The 13,277-nt window shown below is 39.6% G+C and overlaps 1 protein-coding gene and 1 long non-coding RNA gene across 2 annotated transcripts in view; one reads left to right on the top strand and one right to left on the bottom strand.

Annotated features, from left to right (window-relative positions):
* The window catches only part of DMC1 (DNA meiotic recombinase 1), a 28,024-nt gene extending 16,772 nt beyond the window's left edge, over positions 1-11,252 (top strand). The window contains exons 6-16 of the mRNA XM_040596300.1: positions 2,221-2,367; positions 3,290-3,372; positions 3,943-3,995; positions 4,926-4,967; positions 6,172-6,244; positions 6,879-6,970; positions 7,815-7,888; positions 7,976-8,090; positions 8,942-9,002; positions 9,489-9,605; positions 10,300-11,252. Coding sequence (XP_040452234.1) covers positions 2,221-2,367; positions 3,290-3,372; positions 3,943-3,995; positions 4,926-4,967; positions 6,172-6,244; positions 6,879-6,970; positions 7,815-7,888; positions 7,976-8,090; positions 8,942-9,002; positions 9,489-9,605; positions 10,300-10,369 — 927 coding nt within the window. The 3' untranslated portion in view covers positions 10,370-11,252. The remainder of the gene's footprint in view (positions 1-2,220; positions 2,368-3,289; positions 3,373-3,942; positions 3,996-4,925; positions 4,968-6,171; positions 6,245-6,878; positions 6,971-7,814; positions 7,889-7,975; positions 8,091-8,941; positions 9,003-9,488; positions 9,606-10,299) is intronic.
* On the bottom strand, positions 3,412-13,145 carry LOC121089228. The gene is made up of 4 exons (XR_005828164.1): positions 12,528-13,145; positions 11,251-11,367; positions 5,107-6,438; positions 3,412-4,338 (listed from the first exon to the last, which is right to left on the bottom strand). It is a non-coding gene; the product is annotated as an uncharacterized LOC121089228 (long non-coding RNA).
* Between the last annotated feature and the right edge of the window lie 132 nt (positions 13,146-13,277).

The following is a 13,277-nucleotide window of genomic DNA, read 5'->3' as shown; positions in this document are numbered from 1 at the left end:
TGTCTACAGACAGATACAGATGAGGAGGACAGACACAATGCAACAGCATTAGTCAGCACTATAGTTACAGGGCTCAGCATGTCCACGATGTAATTATTGTCAACTTTTGTTATTGGCAATTCATTACAGTTTTTAGGAGAGTTCTGAGGAAGAGTAATGAGGTTGGGACCTCTAACTATGGTGCAACATAGGAAAAAATACACAAATTCTTGTGTTAAAAATATAAGAAGTTTACCAGAGTCAACCTTATGAGCTAGAAGGGAGCTGTACTAGCCTATCAATATTAAATGAGGCATGGTATGCAGGAAATGATAAGAAGGTATGAGTGATCTTGAAAATAAAGAATAATAACTTAGGCTGTTTTTCTGGCTTCATAAGGGTTTCCTGCTCCTTTTCTTCTTTTTTATTTTTCTTCCTTCCAAGTAGTTATGCCCAGACCCCAGGGGAAGATTTTGTTCTCAGCTGTGCCAGTTAAAATCTTTGTGTGAATATACGATGACCCATATCTGTTAAATTAATTTGCTTAATGAAATAGTTTTTGTGCATTTAGAATTTTTTTCCTTGGAGTAAAGTGTTTACTAGATCTGACAGTGTGACCACAAAAAGAGTCAGATTAGTAACCGAGGATGTGGTTTAATGTTCAAAAGTGTTTGGTAGGAATTAAGGTGCTGTGACCCCACAGCCTTTGCTGAGTGTTCCTGCCTGTACAGCATGCTATCCCTTCTTCTGACACATCTACTTTTGTAGCCACCCTGTCAACAGGATTTGTGAATCAATTAGTCCAAAAATTAAAAATTCTCAGTCTTCTCCCTTTTCCACCTTGGAGGCATGCAACTGGGACAGGGCTGCAACATGAGGGAGAGGATCAGGACAAGCAGCTGGTCTAAGGTCTAAGCATGTCACTATGTTGAGCCAGGATTACTGCTGAACACTTCACAGTCTTGAACTCTATACTCTAAGGAGGTGTATGTGCTGGGACCTTGGCAAGTACATAAGCTGTTAGTGAAAGGTGTATCTGTGCAGGAGAGAATAAGAGCTTCTATAACCGGGTCTATCACAGATTTATAATGCACAACAGCCTTCAAGTTTCATGTGACCAGCAAGACAGAGAGCTACTGAAGAAATGCAGCAGCTGGGTATTGCATTTAAAATTTTGGTCTAGAAAAATGATCTTTGCAGCAGTAGTCTGTTGTCTTAATAGAAAAACACCATAAAACAGCTCAATCCTTTTTATATTGCTGATTATGATATTCTTTTCATTGGAAGAGTCATTTTTATTCGTGACTGATTTTTACCTTACCCATCCCTATTAATGTAATAATCAGAAAATGTATCACAGGATGAGAAATAAGCTTCCAAATGAACATGACTAATTTCTTGCATAACCTCCCTCCCTTCTTAACTCCTATGCACCCACACACTCTAGATAAATAGATGATACACCTAGTTAATTATTTTTTGCAAAGAAAAATCTTGGCTGGAAAAGGTAAATTGAAGTATTATCCCACACCTTTCACACAGTACGTTTTCTTGAGAGTAATCTATTGCCTGCCTTTAAGTTTCCAGTGATGTCAGAATCATTAAATGAGGTGAGAGGACACAAAATGTGTCAGTAGAGCGCTGACTGAAGTAATGCTGTACCCAATTTATGAAAAACTCTACTAGTTTTAGTCATTTAGTCAATCCAGCCCAAAGTGTTGGTCAGATCTGGAGGACACGTGTTTTAAACATACAGTGAACATGCAGAAAAAGCATGGCAATTAGAGCCAGCTTCCAACAATCCTTGCAAGTCAGCTCCCAATTATCCATGATCAGCTCAACTGGTTTGCAGATTATCTGTGCTAAGAGACCAAGGACAGATTGTGTGCTACAAGGTTTACTAGACTGGACGCCACGCTATCTGAAATAATCTGTACTGTTTCTTTACTACTGGCTTGGATCTAGAAAGACTGACACTGAACAGGGACAAGTAAATACAACTGAACCCAAGACACCTTTCTCTCAAAAGCACCAGGATCTGGTCTCTGCACCACAATCCCTCACACCAATATTACTCAGAATTTTCTGTTGTTGGTGTCACAAACTACGTAACAAAGAGTTTATTGTAAATCTGTTTTTTGTTGGTGAAAATGCACATGCATATGAATGTATGTTTCAAAGGTTTACTTCGTCTTCTCTTTAACTGTCATGAGTACTCACAGAAAGGAACTTTCTTCACAGAATGTAGCAGATATTAAAAAACTGAAGTCAGTTGGGATCTGCACGATCAAAGGAATCCAGATGACCACAAGACGGGCACTGTGCAATGTAAAAGGGCTTTCAGAGGCCAAAGTGGACAAGATTAAAGAAGCTGCAAACAAGCTTATTGTAAGCCAATCACTTTCATGATAGTTTAATGCTGACCACTCCAAAATGCTGTGCAACATTTCTCTTAACAGATTTTTTCAACACAACATCAAGATAATTTTGAAAACTACTCTGCTTATAACTTTAAAGAGATAACTCTTTATACTCTTGTCCTGGTTTCAGCTGGGATGGAGTTAATTTTCTTCTTAGTAGCTGATGCAGTGCTGTGTTTCCCATTTGGTGTGAGAACGATGTTGATCACAGACTGATGTTTTTAGCTGTTTATACTAAGTCAAGAACTTTTCAGTTTCTCTGGCCCTACCAGCAAGTAGGCTGGAGAGGCACACGAAATTGGGAGGGGACACAGCCAGGACAGCTGACCCAAACTACCCAAAGGGGTATTCCATAGCATGGGGTGTCATGCTCAGTGTGTAAACTGGGGGGAGCTGGCCAGGGCCTGCAGATCACTGCTGGGGGACTGGCTGGGCATCCGTCAGCATGTGGTAAGTAACTGCATTGTGCATCACTTGTTTTCTTTTGTCCCTTCCCTTTGGATTTTGTTCCTCTCCCCTTCTCCCTCCTTTTCATTATAATTGCAATAATAATAACAACAACAATTATTATTATTATTACTGTTATTATTGTTATTGCTTTTATTTTATTTAAATTATTAAACTCTTATATCTCAACCCTTGAGTTTTACATTCCTTCCCAATTCTCCTCCCCATCCCTCTTGGCGGAGGGGCCGTGAGTGAGCAGCTGTGTGGTACTTAGTTACTGGCTGGGATTAAACCACGACAACTCTACAACCACCAGAGAAATGCTGTGGTGCTTTTCATACCTAACCTGTGGAAATGAGGCTAGGGTGGAATGTGGGATATTGCAGTTTACCTGCAGGTTAATGATAAAATAAACCTCTCATGTTCACTTTGGTCTTCCTTAGGAACCAGGCTTCCTGACTGCCTTTGAGTACAGTGAAAAACGGAAGATGGTATTTCATATTACTACCGGCAGCCAGGAATTTGAGTAAGCTTATCTCTACTTAAATCATTCTTTAGTCCAAACTGTTTCAATAATCGTATTTATTGTCTTTAATAAGACACAAAAATATAAATAAATATTCAGCTAGGACACATAGGCTACTTTGCATTTGGAGCTAGTGCTGGCTCAAAGAAGCCTGCATTAGCAAGTAACAAAACCATCTCCTTTTCTGAGGCGAAACAAGACTTTGTACAGCCATTGTAAATAAACAGTGTTTGCATCCTAGTCAGAACAACCGCAGGTCTCAGGTCAAAAGTATATCTTCACGACCTCCCTTAAGATATTTTTACGGAATGTTATCTTTTCAAAGGTATATTCTCTCTTCTTTCCAGTAATAATTTCTATAGATCTTTCTCTTGCACACAGCAAGGGAGTTTAAGGCAGAATTAATGTTTTATGAATCTGTGATCATTTAGTGCCTTGCACTTAATTGCACTGAGTGAGGGGCTTTAGAGCAGAAATAATTTTACTTAAAGTAGTAAAATTTTCTCTTTTTTACTTTCTTCTTGTGATTTTGTGGGTTTAACTATACCATAATCCCATCCCTTTCTCCAGTAAACTTCTGGGTGGTGGGATTGAAAGCATGGCAATCACTGAAGCCTTTGGAGGTGAGAAAACCACATTAACTGAGTATTAATGAGAAACCACAAAGAATTGCAACTTTGTTTAGATTTTAAATCAAGCTGGATTACTTCTATCAAACTTTTCACATTGTAGTAATAAAGTAAAAAAAATAAAAAAAATTGCAAGAGTGTAAGAAGAAAGAATCCACTTCTTTCAGCGTTTTTCCATTTTTACTCTTCATTTGCTTGCAGACAAAGTTTGAGCTGGGTAATCATTAGACTTGGAGCATGCTGATTCGGCACAATGTAGCGTTATTAATACTATTAGTAGCATGTCATATAGGAAGAATTTCCCTGATGCAATCTGTGTTCCTTTCTAGAAACAAAACTGACACAAAATATTTTATTTATGCACAATTAGGATACTCTACATTTCAGATAAGAGTTTGAAATTACAATTAAGCTACTATTATAGTAAATTTGATCAGTTAGTGGTTAGCACTTAATCAACAATTAAGAGTTCATAAAACACAGTATTCTTCCCTTTAGAAAAGATAAACTGGAGACTAACATGATTTGATATAATGAGTTTAATAAATCATAAGCTCCTCCTTGATCATTTTACTGAAAATTAAACTGGGCCAGGTCAGTGGAATCAACCATTTCTTTCCCCTCCTCCCTCAGTTAACACTTTTCCATAGGTGCCATGTGGTTTTAACTTCTACACAGAAAAGAATAAATGTCTGTAGCAGTCAAGCATGGTCAAATTAAAGCATTTCAGAGTTTGCTTTTAATATAACACGTTTCTACTGCACAGAATAGGATTTATAAATCGGGGTTAAATGATTTAAAAAGGTAGAGATAGACGTGAATTTTGTAAGTAAGAGTGTTTCTAACTGCAGTAACTCCTGAATCTGGCAAACTCAGAAAAAGAAACTCTGACCTTTTTCTTTTTCCTTTTTCTTTATTTAACAGAGTTCCGGACAGGCAAAACTCAGCTATCTCACACCCTTTGTGGTAGGTGTAATACCTTAAAAGAGAGTTGTTTCTTCTCAGTGAATCTATTCTTTACAACTATATCAGAATTAAACACATAGACACAAGTCAGAATCTTTTATCTCTAAGAAATATGGTGAAACAGATCTTGGTGACTTACCTCCATTAACTGTGTTTGAGTAGAGAACTCATATAAATGATTACTTTTTAATACAGCTCAAATCAGTGTAAGTTTTGCAGTAAGGAGAAAGATGATAATTGTCTTAGAGAAACCAGTGAAACACACCATCTGGAAAAGTAGAGCACAAATACAGGTTACTGGTAGACAGGGGCATTGCTCAGAAAAGAGCAAAGGCAAGATTCTTTCTCAGCAACATTTTGAACTTCCTGGTTTCAAGAGGTTTTGCTGAATATGAAATTCTGAAAGGGCACTGAAAGGATACTACTGGCTGACAGAAACTGGATAAACAAAAGAGTTTGGCAGTCACCGTATTTGGGCAGCGTCAAATACAGCAGGACTCCAGTTTCCTGGCAATATCTCTCAGTGTGTAAATAGAGGTAAATAATAACTAATGTAACTACTAATGCTACTGGAATATAGTTACCAGACAGCGGGTAAGCAAACATTCCCTTGAATGAACACTATATTATAAAGGAAATTATGGCACCTTCTGGAAAAATAAGGCCTCTTCTGTTTCACACAGTTTAACGGTCAGCAGAGTCATACCCTTTTGCATGAATGATTACAACTGAATTGAGTGTTTTAGCTTATTTACTCCAAAGAGAATAAACCCATAATCAGTAACTATTCACATATCAGGAAAAATTTATAGCCAAGGAATTTTTGATCATACAAGTTACAGCTGGAAATCTACTAAATCAATACCATTAATTTTGGCAGAGGATTAAGAGATTTGTGCATAAGAACTTATTCATAATATTCTTACCTATTTTCAATATAAAATATACAGATTTAGTGATGGCATTGAGTAAAACACAATTTTGATCCCATTAATTAAATCACATCTGATCTCCAGTCGAGAATGGCTTGAGTTTCATCTCAAGATTGCAGTAAGACTTGAGATACTCTTGATTTCCACATTGATTAAAACTGGCAGTTCTTTGTGATATGGATAAGCAGTTGTATTTTGTTAAAAATTAATAATATAGAGAGTAAGAAAATACTTTTCCCCACTGTTTCATTTTCATCTATGATTCACTGTAGTGACAGCTCAGCTTCCAGGACCAAATGGCTACACAGGTGGAAAGATTATCTTCATTGACACTGAAAATACATTGTATCTTTTGGACTGTTAAAAGCTACAGGTATGGTGAACTGGAAAACCAGTTACTTTTGTTATAAGCAAGTAGGAGGCTCCAGATTGCTTCATACATGTAAAACATTATAACTGACTCGGAAAGCCTGGAGAGCACAGTGTGTAGTGGCCCACAAGACAGTGACTTTTTTCTCTGTCGTTTGGTGGAATCCAACCTGGAAAAATTAAAGTAAGTATACAGATTCTATTTTAACTGGGGTTTTATTTTGAGATCTAATATGCCTCCTACAGGTGATAGAAGCTTTCCTCTTTATTCCAAGAGAAATTAATCTAAATACTAAACACTATTTTTAACACTTTGTATCTGTGGTAGACTGTGTATAAATAGGTTTTGCTCATGGCTAAATTTCTAGAACACAGTTATCCATGTCAACCCCTGCCCCCACCTGAAACCCTAAATACAAGACAATTATCATTGTGAGCCTGAAAGTATTTTTAGGGTCTGTGGGACAGTGTGAAGAGAAAAAGTCAGTCTTCTCTAGGATCAAAGTAAATATCCTTCTTTTTTTCCCCCCATAGTTCTATTTTGGAATGAAGTTTTATTTTCAGAGCATGGCTTGTATAAAGAGAAATCCTTAACTTGGATTAATGTCAGCCGACCAGACCGCCTTCGTGACATTGCTGATCGCTTCAATGTTGACCATGACGCAGTACTTGACAATGTGCTGTACGCACGTGCATATACTAGTAAGACCATTACTGCAACTGGCATGATAGCTGTTTTTTCTCCAAGGTTCCTGTTTTAATAATTCTCAGTTTATTAACTGTGATCGCCCACTGAGGATCATTAAGAATATTTTACTGCTGACAAAAGAAGTTGTAAGCTTGCTTCCATTTTCTGTTTCTAATGTTGTACAATGAGGAGATGTGCTCAGTGTAAGTATTCCAGCTCAGTATTTATGCACTACATAAACAATACAGTTTTGCAGTTTGCCACAGCATTAAGTGAACTCTGTATCATACATGAGTGTCAGCATAGCATCTTAGTAAGAGAAGCACCTGAACTGCTTGAATGCAAGCTAATTCTATAAATGCTGTTGAGAAATTCTCTATGATCTTGTGAATGGAACTTTATAGGGACCGCTCCCAACACACTCTGTCACGGGAGACTGGATTAAAACTTCAAGGAAGTTTTAAATGAGACTTTTACTTTGGGAATACAATATGAAAATGAGTAATATGATTAATACAATTTCTGCGTGTCATTTAATTCAACATTAAATTCAGATGTTTATATTGCGTTTTAGTTTTTAACACAGCAAAAAGGTTGTCTTCATGCATAGTTTTGTTGTGAAGCTTTCCACAAAGAAGTTTGGTTAGCTGGGCAAGTAAGAACTGCAATCTGCAGAAGCACAGGCACTGCTGGGTATTTATTGTACAGGTAGCTTGTTATTGGGCACTGGATTTAAAACTGCTGGCAGTGAAAATATAAACAGTGAGACATTTGAAGTGGAATTTTAAAATTCAGGCTTTTGTTCCCTCAGAGCTCTTTCTGGTCCTAATTTCACTTGGCAACTGTACTTCCCATCAGGTGAACATCAGATGGAATTGCTTGACTATGTAGCAGCCAAGTTCCATGAGGAAGCTGGTATCTTCAAGCTGTTGGTACTTTTTTGCATGCTTACTGCTTTCAGAATAAGTTTTCCTATTTTCTTTCACTATATTTACTTATCTAGCATAATTACAATGCAGATCATTGACTCCATAATGGCACTTTTCCGTGTGGATTTCAGTGGTCGTGGAGAGTTGGCTGAACGACAACAGAAACTGGCTCAGATGCTGTCAAGGCTCCAAAAAATATCAGAAGGTAAGGGAAACATTCCTACATTTGGAAAACATGGACTGGAGTTACTGAAACCATAGCTGTTGATAGCACAACCACCTAATAGTCCAAGTATATTATCCATCAGGCATTGGCCCAGGAATCTTTCCTCACTTCACACCTCTGTCAGTCACCAAAAAGATCAAACTGATAATATATTGTTTCAAGATGACAGATTAAGGAATCTTTAGAACTATTCAACATTTAGTTTTCCTAGAACTACTGCTAAGAGAAGTCCTAAACAAGAGAGAAGGTTGTAAAACTGGACAAACATCCAATAAGAGAAATTGTCTTCCCCAAATTACAACAGTCTAAATACATAAGAAACAAGAAGAATAGAAGAAAGGTTGAAGGCACAGAGAGATAAAAGAGCTGTGCCCATTGCCACATTCACAGTACTTTGCAGTCCTCTGAGAGATGATGACAGGGATGAATAGGGTTCCTCCCCTTTGGAATGTGTCAGAAATATTGACAAGGAATGAGTAAATGTTTTTTTCATGCAGTAAATTTAAAAAAAAAAAAGGAGGCAAACAGGCCAAGGGAGGGAGAGTGGGCTGAGGGCAGGGAGCCAACAGAGGAGACGGGAACTGAGAAAGACTTGTTCAGTGGAATTCTGAAAAGTACTCATTTTCAGTGTATTACAGCTAAGTCACACAGGAGCAAATTTAGGCTGTCTCATGACTAACTCCAGCCATCAGACATAAAGAATATTTGTTTCTCTTTCATTTGAAATTTGAAGTGCTTCAGCAGGAGCCTGGCTTTTACCATAGATGGGAGAATATTTTGGAATTCTAATTGGACATAGTCTACCTTCTTTGTATTGTTTTCTATTGCAGAATATAATGTGGCCGTGTTTGTGACCAACCAGATGACTGCTGATCCAGGAGCAACGATGACGTAAGACACTTTTTTTCTCTTAAAAAAAAAAAATCTCTTTTGTGTTACATATTTAACAGAGATGAGAATTGAGATTGTATGGAACAAGAGGCACCAAGATGAAGGTTCATATTGGTCAGTGGTCTCTCATGGATGATACCTATAGGCTTCTCTCAGTTTTTGTAATGAGTTTTTTTATGTTTATCTGCCACCTGGCATGATGGCTTCTTTCAGTGTGACTTGAATGAAGAGAACAAGCCATAAAAAGTATTGAAAAAGCACCCCATTTTCTTTTGGAGCAGCTTATATATGAAGTTTAAGGTGTGTATTTCTTGAGCCTCTTGAATTTAATGAGATGAAAGTTATGCTACCATTTAAGTCCTTTCTTGACATATTTACCTATTTATTATTCATTACTGACTTCAGTATGCCTCGTCTCACAGTTAATCACAGTATTAACCTATGGAATTTGCCTAGTGAATCATCACAATTTTCTTGCTAATTTAGCTTTCAGGCGGACCCAAAAAAGCCCATTGGGGGCCACATCCTTGCTCATGCTTCAACTACCAGGATTAGTTTGAGGAAAGGGAGAGGGGAGCTGCGTATTGCAAAGATATATGACAGGTAAATCACTTTTCCTTCACGTGAAGGAAGCTGTGTTATGAGCCACCAGAAGGTGACAAAGTTCATGGTACTGAAACTTAAATAGCTTGACCAGCAATTTGTGATTTCAAACCATCTGCATTTCTGGATTGTAAGTTGAAAGAAAATCTGAAAGGACAAACTAATTCACAGATTTAAAGTTGTCTTGCATGTTGCATACATTAAATTACATAATCTTTCATCATAAATCCTACTAGATGATGATCTCTCAAAGACAACCATCAGTTTGGTAAGACTGGTGGTCCCTTGGCAGGAATCCCACAGCTGTTAAATGACTAAGTTTTGATGAGATGATTAGTATCACTTTGCCTGATAAACTGTGGCAGACACAAATTGTTAAAAATGGTACTAGTGGAAGTACACTGAGACCAGTGTTTCTGGTCAGGAACCAAGACACTGAAATGAGAATTTGTACAGAGTCTCCCCTTCTCCTGCACCTTCTCCATTTCTCTCCCTTGTGTTTGTCATCTTCTAAGAGGCAGATTTCACTTTTTCTGATCTTAACAATACTGATCACGTTCTACAGTTTGCACACAGGTATAAAGATGCTGAAGTAGTCCAGGTTGCTTAGACTTACAACATTTTGGGGACTGTTTCACAACTGCATTTAACATAGGGAAACCCACAAGTTTCTTGTTTCTTTTTTTTTTCCCAGTCCTGAGATGCCTGAAAATGAAGCCACATTTGCAATAACTGCTGGAGGGATTGGGGATGCCAAAGAATAGGCAGAAATCTGACATACAGCTGAAAACCACCTGGGCAATCAGGACGCAGATTTGTGCAAGGTCACTGACTGCCTAGCTGCATTTCCACCCTTTGGGAACCATTTAAGGTATTTTGGGAGAACATTGGGATGAACTCTGTACAGTACAGTTTTATTGATCTTAACAGAAATCAGTTCATTTAGAGTCTTTATTTTCCAACTGAACTTTCAGCAGACAAAGATTTGAGAAATAAGCTTGTGAACAGTTCAAAGAATCCTTTCCCTCCATTCTGTGAAAATCAAAGCTGTCCTTTCACATGGGATTAATATACTCTTTTTTAGTTTATTTCAAAGAAGGTGTCTATGTGGTAGAATTTAATAGCAAAACGGAACAGAATTGGAATAAACTCGATTGACGTAAATGGATGGAAAAGGCAGTGGCAGGAACAACAGCCCAAGAACTTGAGGGACTCTCACATACTGTAGACAACAATTTACTTAAAAAATACATTTTTAGGCATTTTTATCTTGACTAGATAATTTTTGTATTTTTATTTAGCATTTTCTACTTTTTGGAGAGAATGTTTTAAAACTGTTCTTATTAAAGTTAAAAATAAAAATTATTAATTAGAACAACACTCTGCTTATGTTTGGGTGCTTTGAATCAAACCCTGCTCTCAATAATCTCACTCATCTTTCGTGAGAGAAATAAACTGGGTGCAATCCAACATTTTAAAACCTTTTGTCTAGTTCTCTAAAGAAAAACCTTTATATAATTGCCTTGTCAGTCACCTAATATAAGACTATTAAAATTATTAAATAATATTAAATATTATTATTAAGAAGCAGAAGAAAACAAAACCAGAGGCCAGATAGGGGAGAGAGGCTGACACCAGTACTTACAGCAAGGGAAAGGCACTTATGACTGGGCTTGCTGAGGGAGCGTGCCATCTGTCCGGCCAGCACAGGCATAGCTCCAAGCTAGCCAGAGATGTACATCATGGGGGGCAAAAGAAGCAGCTAGGAATAAAAGAGAGAAACAGGGGATTAGGAGCAAAATATCAATTCAGTTTGCATTACCTCCAATGGTCATGGAATTGCTTGTTTCAAAATAAACTCAATGATTTATATATGAGGCCCTTTAAGGGAAGGCCTTACTTTGTCTTCTTGTATAAAGATGCTAATTAGAATGGGTCTGACTTTGGTGTCTGGTTAGAGAGCTTGTCCTTACTGATACAAGAATTTTTTCATTTAGATTAACTAATGCATGTAAGATAACACAAAGTAAAAAGCCAGCAATGACCAGGATTTCATCCAAGAAAAGCCTGACACTGTAGCCAGGGTTTACCTTGTGACAGAGCTAGGGAGTTTGCCTTCCTCGAGTGGTTTCTTAACAGATCTTTGATATTTTTCCTGAGGTAAAGCACTATTTTTCACAATGGAGGGAGCGTACAGACAAAGGCAGGGAGGCTGGCTGATCTGAGGAAGCCAGGAATGGATCGGCCATTGCCATTTAATGTCATGTCTAGTTCTTTGTATGTGCACAGCTTTCTCACACCAGGCATTTGTATCTAACGGCCAAGTACCGAGTGAGCGAGCATCCCTGAGAGCTTACAGTGTCACCTGACTCATCACCCCCATTGAGAAAGGCCCAAGTTTCTTCCAATATTTTAAGCACCAAGATTGCCTTCTACTTTCTCACATATGCTGTATGTAAATGCATACAGTAAACAAAATTGTAATGGTAAACAATGTGTCTTGTTTCAGGCTAACTTATTTGTTTCAAGGGTCTGAAAGTAAAGGGGACTCACTTTCTTTTCTGCCAACGTAACCGATCTGTGACAATCGGACAGCCCGGAAAGCCCTGCCAGCAGCCAGGGCCCGGTTTGGCTGGGGCCCACAGACCACCCATCAGACAAGGCTCACAGAACGGCCACTTGTCAGTAGGTGCTAGAAGCGTAAGCACAGCACAAAAGAACTTAAGGCCTATGCTACGTTAATTGCCTCATGGCTTATTTTATCTTTTAGCTAGGCAACTCTGGTTCATTTGGGGAGTCAAATGCTAGCAGGCCACAAACAGTGTCTGTGCCACGCCTGCTGTCCTTCATTTCTTCACTGCATTAAGGCCACAGTGGGTGAAGAGGCGAGTTCGGTCACTTTCAGGAGAGGTTGCCACGAACCTCCTGCAACTGCGGAGGGTGTGCGCGCCTGGGGGCTGCCAGCACGACCCGCGCGGGGCCCGTTATGCCGTTTTCTCCCGGTCTCCTGGCAGTCCGGCGAACGCAAACATCATGGCTGCTGTCACTCCTGCCCCAGCGCCGCGCCGAGACCTCCCTAGTCATCTGCCAGAGAAAAAGCGGAGGGAAACCCCAAGCCCGGCGGACCCGTGCAGCCTCGCCGGAGCCGCCACGGAGGCCCGAGGGGCCGCTCCCGCCCCGCCGCTCCCCGCTCCCCTTATTGTCTGCTCAGCCCTGCTGCCACTCTCCGCCGTCCCACCGGGCGCGTAGGCGAAAGGCCGTATTCTACAAACCAACTGCGCTGCGACATTAACGTAATCCTCCGACCTCCGCCAACCCTGCCAGCACACGCCGCGGAAGAATTTTACGCAAGAGACACGGGCTCCTCCTGCCCTACGCCAGCCTGAGTTACGCAATTCGCGTACGCCGTGTACTTACGTAACGTACGCCTCGGCCTACGTTTTCCCTACCGTCTAGAAGGGGTTACGGGGCTGACTCCTTGCGTAGCAGACTTTGAGGAATAAGGGGAGCGTTACTCTGCTCCCTCCCGTCCTCTCGCGGGGGCCTGCCTCATCGAAGGACGCTACGCACCTTTCGTACCCTTCCTGCCCGCGGAGCACTGTTTCGCCAAGCGTTCTTAGGGCGTAGTTGGCTTCCGGGAATAGGCGTAGCTATTTTCGAGGGCCGCAGTTT

Source organism: Falco naumanni, chromosome 5 (genome assembly GCF_017639655.2).
Source record: "Falco naumanni isolate bFalNau1 chromosome 5, bFalNau1.pat, whole genome shotgun sequence".
Taxonomy (NCBI): Eukaryota; Metazoa; Chordata; class Aves; order Falconiformes; family Falconidae; genus Falco; species Falco naumanni.
This window is presented reverse-complemented; position numbering and strand designations above follow the sequence as displayed.